This window comes from Paroedura picta, chromosome 3 (genome assembly GCF_049243985.1).
Source record: "Paroedura picta isolate Pp20150507F chromosome 3, Ppicta_v3.0, whole genome shotgun sequence".
Lineage (NCBI taxonomy): Eukaryota > Metazoa > Chordata > Lepidosauria > Squamata > Gekkonidae > Paroedura > Paroedura picta.
The window spans coordinates 121,774,109-121,784,072 of NC_135371.1; the positions used below are offsets into that span (position 1 = coordinate 121,774,109).

A 9,964-nucleotide genomic window follows, 5' to 3' on the forward strand; every position below is an offset into this window, starting at 1 on the left:
CTCTTTCCATGTATAAGCTAGGACACAGCCCACTATTCAATTTCCAAGCAGGGCCAAAAAAATCCCACATACCTAACTGGTAGATCTGTAAAAACACACAAATCTGGTTCCTGGAGTCCAGATAGCTAATTTTAAAAAATAAATTAAAATAAAAACAACTTGGTAAAAGGCTAGAATGTTTCAAGCATAATCATTTCCTTTTCAATTCCACCCACTGTATAAGCATATAAACAGATCATAGAAAGAGAATAATACCACGTGAGTCAATCTAGCATGTTGTCTCTTTACAAAGAGAACAATGTGTGTCAAAAAGTAGTTGAACTCTTTACCCAGAACAACTGCTCTCAAACCACGATGCAGGGCACCCTGGCTTCCAAAATATTAATCAAATCTTACTCCTCTCCTTCTACAGAAAGCGAAAAAGATTTTTCAGCTTTTGTTATTTTTAACAGCAGAAATTAATAAAATCACATGAAAGGTTGAAATCCACTTTATCCTGTATAACGCTAAACTCTTAAAAACCCCAAATTCCTGGATCAGTTCAAAAATACTCAAGTTCTGAATTTTTATTCTCTTAAACATTTATTTTCTCCCTGTTAATTTTTTCATAATGGTATCTTTTAGCTTAATTTTAATACATCCATAAACTGTTTCAAATTCTTGAGCATCACCAGCATTTTGTTTTTATCCTTTACTAGCAAGAAAGCCCATTGCAAGCAGGAATGCAATGCATGCTAGGACCCAGAGGACACCAGGAGGTGCATCTCTCTCTCTCTCTCTCTCTGCGTGTCTTGGTGTGCCTCGCAGCAGGAGGCACAGAAGGTAATGAGGGCTCATTCTTAGGAGGGAAGCAGGGCTGGTGTGCAGTTTGGGGCAGCTCTCTCTGTTTGGGGCAGCATTGCTGACTGCACCCTTATTGGCCCTATTCCAACTTGGACAGCCGGACACATTCTACCCCCCAGGCTGTTTCATAAATATATAGAGGAACCTTGGATAAGGATGTGTTTGATTTCTGGTCTAAGGACGTATAACTAACTACATAAAAATACCCAAGTTTGACAATCTGTAAGATATAGGAGTTCCATAGTTGTCATTCTAGAACGCCTCTTCTATGGACTAGTTGATTGAATCTATCACCCAAATGATACATGCCAAGGGGAATGCTCTTGCCTAATCTTAAAGATGACAGACTATAAGGACAGGGAGAAGATATGCTTCAGTACCTTAATAGTACTTTCCCCATTTCTCTGACATCTGTTGTGTTCTTGAATTTTTTCAGCAATTTCTTGGGCAATCAGGTAAGTGGAATCATACATCGACAACCTATAACATAAAACATATATATTTATGTATAATGCACATACTTCTTGTCTATGTATAAGATATTAATACACGTTTTTCATCTATCATCTCTGCTGATCACAAAAACATTATTCAATTTCCATTTTTGTCAGTGGTCTACAGCCACATGAAGAAGCCAAAGACAGCCTCTTTCCAGCTTCTGAGCACAGCTCAAGAAGTCATCAGCGCATGCAACCCTTACAGAAACCAAGACTTCAATTACTATAGTGTCGACATTACAAGACATGCAGCCCGGAAGCACTTCTACCTATTACAACATTTCTAGGATAATAATATAATTTGCTAAGCAACAAGCAGAGGGAAGGGGAAGTAGCACTATAAAAAATGCAGAAACATAAGCATGAAACAACTGGCTGTGGCTCCATTTGATATGTGCGTGCTGTGTACAGAAGCACACACCACCCCTTCACAATTTTCAAGTTCCCCTTCAGAACATCAGCAGAAAGTGTGATCACCTACTCTGTCCCTGTGCTCAGGAATGCAAGAAAAGAGGACCCTTTTTAAAGGCCTGATAAAAACTAATTGAGCTCAAGGAAGGAATGTTAAAAGTACCATAGTTAAGTATCAGTTAAAGAAGAAAAAAGGAGGGAAACTTTCCGCTTGTTCTTGACAGTTTAATGAATCCTGGAAGGGGAGAAAGATTTCCAAACTGTCCCCTCTCCCACAATCCCCTGTAGACAGCCAAGCTTGATTCTCTATTATTATAGCTATATTTTATGAAAGTTAAAAAGCCTGGTTATTCATACACAAAATAAGGCTTTCATCTGGGGTAGAAATTTTTTCATGGCTTTATTTTTTGGACAGAAAGTTGTCATTTTCTGAAAATACTAATAACTTTTACTGCGGGGATAGGGGTTGTTTGAATAATGAATGGATACTGATTCAATATCAGGCAAAGTTGGTTCAGTCATAAGCAATATTTTTCATTGATTATCCCTATGAAATGTGACAGAGTGTGAGACATGCACAGCACTGTTAATTTAAAAATGGGAGAAGAGGTGTGAAACACACAATAATCAAAGCCAAAAATCAATCTATACATTCAGCTGATTGGCTGCGCAAGTCAATGGCAGAGCGACCTGCTGAAATCACCTAGGATAGGAATCCCCAACCTTCTGAAACCTGTGAGCACCTTTGGAATTCTGACACAGTGTGGTGGCACAAACAGAAAATGGCTGCCACATGAAGCAAAGCCAACCATAAAATGCCAGGGAGTCAGGTCGTGCACAATACTTCAACATTTCAGGCAGATGCTTTAATAGCAAGGCTTTCAAAATGAACATGTTTAATATGCAATATGCAAACATTTCATACATTTTCTTTCAAACATACAGCTTACATTCAGTCACACAATGAAGGCTGATGTGCTGTATTGGCAGTCACAACCAGTAAGAAGTCCTGCCGGGACAAAGCCCTGCCTACTTCGTAAAAATTCTTGGCAGGCTTCAAGAAAGGCATCAGCAGGCACTGTGGTGCCCATGGGCACTATGCTGGGGACCCTTGCCCTACCAACAATGTGCCATAGACAGGTCCAAGCCAACTAGCTCTACAGGGCAGCTTGAGTTAGACCAGGCCAGCAGTAGCATAGCTGCCCACCAGGAACTTTTTAAATTAAAGGACCAATCTATCCATGGTGCAAATCAAATCAAAACCTAACTTTAAAATTGTGTTCCATTTCAGACTACAAGTGAAAACAAAACCATACCTTCTATTAGTTTTGATTTCACTTCTAGAAAGCAAAGCAGTGCTTAATTTACTCTGCTGAGCTAGAGAAGCTGTAGATGTTTACATAAGGTCCCTTACATTATGAACACTATTCTGACACACTCATAATGCCAAATGGGGGGGGGGGATTGTTTCTCATATCACTGTCCCTTGCTGCCGGAAAACAAATCACAAGCCCAGCCAGTAAACAGAATGACCTTTTGGCAAAACCATCCATTAATGAGAGATAATTTGATTTTAACAGTTCTGAATAAGATTTGCACAATTCTGAACTATAGATAACAATTAGTGGCAGTTCTTCTACAGTAGCAGTGGAACTTATAGTTTGGGTTATAGCATATAGCATTCCAAATCAGTCCACAACATATTTAGAGCACCAGAAAACCATCTAATCTATACAGATTTGGGGGGGGGACCACATCTCTTAAGTATTCAGGAGACACCCCAGGCATAAAGAAAAAAACTTTACTTTGTAAATTAACCCAAAGGAAAAATATCCTTGATCACCACCAAGACGGCAACTGAAAATGCTTCAAAAGGAAAGGAATGTTGAGAACAGATGAGAATCAGCGGAGAGCAGAGTTGTCAACTCCAGGATGAGGAATGGTGCTGGCATGGGGGGGGGGGGGGATGACCACATTCAAAGTGGCCATTTTCTCCAGGGAAACTGATTTCTGTTGCCTGGAATCTGGAGATAAGCTGTAATTGGTAGAGGGGAATGAATAATTTTGGAAGGACAGGTTTTGTAGGAAGCTCAGGTGGGTTTGTCAAACTCCCACCAGGGCCCCAAATTGGATCTAAAGAACTTGGGCTTGCACATCACAATGAATAACCTAGCAGGTTTTCCAGCCCTGTGATTTGGACTTTGCAAGCACATGCAGAACTTTGCTTGTCAAATTTAAGTTAAATTATTTGACTACAAGAGACTCCTTTATCAGCACTGCATCTCTTTTATCTCACCTTCCAACTGTGCCACAAAAAACTTTGCCAAATAGCCATATAGCAGACCATCTCACCCTTATCTATCAGTACAGAAACTACATGAACTTGAATGCACATTAGGCTGAAGCAACAACAGGAACTTTATTTACATCATATGCTTTCACTTTTACAAATAAAAAAGTTTTAAAACACAGAGACAGGTATCAACTACACACATTATAAAGCACACTATATTTTAAACCCAATACAATGAACTCATCAAATGTGTTACTTTTTTATACATATTTTTATTTTAAAAACAAGATAGTAGTATATCAGGAACACAAAGAAAGAAGGAAGGGCTACATAGCAAGTCATATATATCAAAATCATTATAAATAGTCAAATACAAAACAGGAACAATTTGCTCCCCAACATCCACTTTAATATAACTCTCAAAACATTCTCTATGAAATACAATGTTTCTCACTTCAGGCATTTTAAATTTTAAATTTAGATTTCTAATTTCATAGCCAATATATTTTACAGCGATATAATTCCATCATTACTACATATTTCATTTTACTTGTTTATTTTTTCTACATATTTCTATTATTATTATTATTATTATTTAATTTATATCCCGCCTCCCCCCAGAGGCTCGAGGTGGGTGACATAAAAACCAATCCCCTAAAACAATAAAAGCAGAATAAAAACATGATACAATTAATACAAAAGTTAAGACAAGAATGGTGGCAAAATTCAATATAACTAACCCAATTCCACACCCACTAAGAAGGGAAAGGGAGGGGGCAGATGACAGACGCAACCGTCACATTTGTGAGGGGGGCTAGATCTTCTCGCTGCCCGGCCTCAACTGAAAGCCTGGTAGAAGAGCTCCGTCTTGCAGGCCCTGCAGAATGATGACAATTCCCGCAGGGCCCGCAGCTCTTCCGGGAGCTCATTCCACCAGGTTGGGGCCAGGACCGAAAAGGCCCTGGCCCTGGTCGAGGCCAGGCGAGCTTCCTTGGGACCGGGAATAACCAATAGGTTAGACCCCGCAGATGGTAAGGCCCTTTACCATTTGCCACAACTTCCAATATACTCAGTTTAAAAAGAATATATTGTTTATCTCAATACTGAAAATAAGGATATTTTTGTTCAAAATCTATTTTTCATATACCTTTATAATCAGAACCTATTCTCATTCTATTTCTGCAATATAATACAGTTATATGTAGTACAATACAGTTCATATAATTTTAAACAGTTGCTCATTATAGGTTTGTTTTCAGCTCAAATAATAAACACTCCATTTCTCCTTGAACTTTGATCTATTCTTCAAATAAGTTGTTAATTTTACCATTACTGCATAACAACAAGTTTATTTTCTCACTATCCTAAACTTGGACAGACATTACTAAATTACTAAACTTTTAGTAATTTATTTGGCAGTATTCTTAACAACATATTCTCAGCTTCCATAGGGAATTTATTTATTTATTTATCATACTTTCATACTTTAAAAAATTTAAATTTTTATATATTCTGCATTTTCCCATTAATTTCCTTTCAATAATCTTTTGCCTTAGTACAAGCCCACCACATTTTATAAAAGGTTCCATCTATATCTTGACATTTCCAACATTTTCCTTTATACTTTTTCTACTTTTTCAATATCCTTTGGAATAATACACCATTTGAAAAACATCTTGTGACAATGTTCTCTTAATGCCTGACTGGTAATTTTATATCATTTGGTCAACATTCAAATGAGGCAACTGTTGTGAAATGCTTGCTACCTTTATTTGTCCCAATTTTTAGAACTTTTATAAAAATTATAAATACACACACACACGCACATATACATACATTTTATGCTGCCATTTTAAAATAGAATAATATCTTGCCTTTATCTGTCCCCACAATATGAACTTTGGCAAAGATATACAGCAGCCTTTTTCTACCTTTTGATCATGGAGGAGCCCCAGAAATAATTTTTCAGACTTCGAGGATCCCTGGAAGTCATATCACCCCACCGGAAATGACACCACTACCCGCACCCTTAGCCCTCCTTTCGCTCCTCCCACCACTTTTATTATTGCTATGACAGCCCTGCCTCATATAGCCCAAAAAGAAGAGTAGGAGCTGAGAAGCCAGCCCAGATCCTCCTATACCATAGAGTTGCAGAGCTCTCCTGAACCCCTTTCAAAACTCCCGCAGACTCTGAGGGATCCACAGACACCTGTGTTTTATGACCCTGATGTTCCTTCCTGCATTTCCGTTTCCCCCCCCCCTATTTCTCACCTCACCCCAAGTCACCCATTTGTTCTATTCCTTTCCCCTCTCCCTTGGAGTTGAATTTCTCATCAGAGTGTTAAGACTGTTTGATGTTCCCCCATTTTCGCTGGGCTAGGGGGGGAGAGGGGAAGGGTTTCGGATATATGTGAAAACCTGTATCTTTAGCCCCAGTTTCGACAATGCCTTGATGCGAGTACTTTCTAACTTAATAAAGAAATCTCTGACTATCTGTCAAGAGTTTGCTTTTCTGAGTAATTGAAGATCCTCACAGCCACTTGGTTTCATGTCTGATTTGGGAACTGTAAACAACACCTGTTCCTTGTGTATTTTGAAATTAAATCTCCATTGATTGAGTAGGACTGTCAAAGTGAGACTGCTCAGACTATGGCTAAGAATTCACATTCTGCTATGCACATACGTCCTTTGTTCTTAATGCAGAAACAGTGCAACCCCGCAACAGCAGAGGACATAATCAGGAATCTGCTGGGTTTCAGAACTAGCGTGGCCCACTAGTCACTAGAGACAGCGAGAGATGCTCATGTCATCGCCATCCTTAACTGACCTTGTGTCCAAGCTCTGACATGCACACACTCAGTTAAGCACACCAGACTAAAAGGCAGGCTACTTACGTAGCCAACAAGAGACATAGAGAATATGGGAAAGGAGAATTTAATGTAAGCCTACCCACCATTGCAGTAGCTATCTTATCATCTGGCCAGTCTCCTGCTGCCAATATCCCACAATAACGCATAAGTTAAAGAAGACCTATGATAGTAAAAAGCAGGAAGGAGCATATAGCCATAGTTGGGCCACACTGTCAGTACAACAAAATTTAAGTCCAATAGCACCTTTAAGACCAGCAAAGATTTATTCAAGGCGTGAGCTTTTGAGTGCATGCATTCTTCCTTTGTTGGTGATGATTGTTGCCTCAGGAGACACACATTTGCAAGCACGGAGACAGGTATAGCCCCCCCACTGCAGATTTCCTACAAAAGAACCTTGATTCACAAATCATTTTTCTAAAGGTTAATCCAAACCAAGTCCCATTTTCACATTGTTCAATTGTGACAAAAGTTCTCACATTGTGAACTGCAAAAAGCTCACATGCACAATACTAAGCAATTGCATTTCTTTCCAAAAGTCTAATAAAATCAATGCCTATCTGCAACACTGGACACTAATAGACATTTCACCCACATAAGATGAAGCAAAAAAAATCAGCGTGTTGCAAAATACTCAATATGTACCACAAGAGTAATTACAATAGGTTTATTTACTACTGAATATTATCTGCACTGTGTACATGCTTGGCTATCTACAACTGCTGGATAACATTGGTCATCAGCAGCTTACCACAGTGGTCCCCAACCTTTTTATCACCGGGGACCGGTCAACGCTTGACAATTTTACTGAGGCCCGGGGGGGTAATCTTTTGCCGAGGGACGTCACCAACGCCTGAGCCCCTGTTCCGCATGCTTTCTCACCGGCACCCCTGACTTCCCACCACCCACTGAGCCATGGTGGCCACTGGAGAGCACCAAATGTGAGCCGGCAGCAGACTGGCAGGGCACCCCCGAGGCAGCAGCCAGGGAGGAGGAGGAGCTGCGGCCCGGTACCGACTGATCTACAGACTGGTACCGGTCCCCGGACCAGGGGTTGGGGACCACTAGCTTACAGTATCAGTTCCTTATAAATGACATACCAGTTGCCCCACATTTCACATCATATCCCCAAACAAGGATCACTTGAGCCAGCATGGTATAGTGATTAGTGTTGGATTAGGATCTGGTACATATTCAAGCCCCACATGGAAGACCCTGGAGCCAGGCAGAAACTCACAGCATAGTGTGGATAAAAGACATGTGATAATGTTGCAAGACACTTTGAGTCCTCACTGGGAAGCAAAGACAAGTATAAACATGTAGCTAGCTCAGTTAAATATTCAAGGCCCAATGTTTCATATAAATAAAACAGTTTTGTAAGCTTCTTTTAGCTAGTCTATGGATACAGCCTGAACAGCATAATGAGAAATGACTGATTAAGTTATAAGAAATTTAGAAAAAGAGCTGCCTTTTATACCCCTCTTTTCTCAGCTCCAAAGAGTCTCAAAGCAGCTTACAATCACCTTTCCTTCCTCTCCCAAGAGGAACTTTGTAAGATAAATGGGGGTGAGAGAGTTCTGATAGAACTGTACTGGGCCCAAAATCACCAGCACACTTCATGTGGAGTGGGGAATCAGACCCAGTTCTCCAGATTAGAGTCTGTTACTCTTAACCATTACACTAACTTGGTGTGCAAGTGGCAGTCTCTAATCTGGAGAACTGGGTTTGATCTCCCACTCTTTCTCCATATACAGCCAATTGGGTGACCTTCGGCCAGTCAGTTCTCTCAGATCTCTCTTAGTCCCACCTGCCAGAGTGTCTGTTGTGGGGAGAGGAAGGGAAGGTAATTGTATGCTGCTTTGAGACTGCTTCAGGTAGTAAAAAGTGGAATACAAAACACCAGCCCTTCTTCTTCCCTGGCACCACTAGCAGAATAATTTTTTTTGTCAGAAACGAAGCGCAACTCAACTAGATAAGGAATGATTGGGGGAACAGTTGCAGGAACTGGCACCAATCCCCTACTACATTACTATGAACAGCAGAGTATTTTAAATGCATTTCAGCCACAAGACTGCAAGTGGGGGAAAATGAGGCTGTATGGATACCTGGATCCCTGCTGCAGAAAAGCACACAACATAATAACTTCGTTAAACCTTCTAGCAGGAACAAAAAAAGAAATTTGTCCTCTTTGCGAGGAGACTCTTTGTCTTGCCCTGTGTAGCTAGTGCCAAGTAATATTAGGGATCTTGTGCATCTATTCACTGCATCAAAAAGAGAACATTGGCAGGTGCAGTTTGTATCCCTTACGAAGTAGAGAACTGCCTTCCTTTGCAACACGGGAAGGAACCCGCACGATACTATGCTGACTTCGCCTCGGGGAACAGGGCGCGATAACGGGGGGGGGGGGGGGGGGGAGGGGGCGTTGCAGGGCAGGAAAGCGATCCCTCCCCCAGCACGACACACAGGAAAGAGAGCGGAGAGGGAGGCGTGTGCCGCTCTAGACTTAGGGCTGCACTGTGCTTGCTCAGGCCGCGGCCAGACCGAAACACACATTCCTCGCTCTCAGCCCGAGACGGGAATCCTCAGCGGGACTGCCCCAGCCCCACTTACTCACCAGGGGTCCGGAGCCATAGCTGACCCTGGCAAGAGTGCCAGTTCAAATCACGTGACTACGGCGTCCGCAGAGGCCCATACAGCTTAAGCGCGAGGAAAAAACAGAGCGGAGCCGCCGGTGTCTGCCTACGAGAGAAGCCACGTGCCCCGAGAGGAAGGCAGGGTCGTGGCCGGGATGGCGCGTACGAGCGGCCTGAGTCCGCGCGGGGGCTGAGCGGGAGGAGCTGTCTGACTTCAAGCAAGTAGCCCTGTGGGGCTGAAGTGGCCGAACACATTTTGAGGCCAAGGGCACCTTTACGGCCAACCAAGTTTGTTTCACTTTAGGGCTGTCCAAGTTTGTAATGGTGACCCTTCGGCAGGAATGAGAAAACCTTGCGGTAGCTGAGTAGGTTTGTTAGCACTAGGTTGGGCAATACCTGCAGACTTTGGGGATGGAGCTG

The 9,964-nt window shown here is 41.7% G+C and overlaps 1 protein-coding gene across 4 annotated transcripts in view; it reads right to left on the bottom strand.

Annotated features, from left to right (window-relative positions):
* The window catches only part of STX8 (syntaxin 8), a 135,899-nt gene extending 126,221 nt beyond the window's left edge, over window positions 1-9,678 (bottom strand). For all 4 annotated transcript variants that reach the window (XM_077327517.1, XM_077327515.1, XM_077327516.1 and 1 more), the window contains exons 1-2: window positions 9,526-9,678; window positions 1,224-1,323 (exon numbers count right to left, since the gene is read on the bottom strand). In XM_077327517.1, coding sequence (XP_077183632.1) covers window positions 1,224-1,323; window positions 9,526-9,542 — 117 coding nt within the window. In that variant the 5' untranslated portion in view covers window positions 9,543-9,678. The remainder of the gene's footprint in view (window positions 1-1,223; window positions 1,324-9,525) is intronic.
* Between the last annotated feature and the right edge of the window lie 286 nt (window positions 9,679-9,964).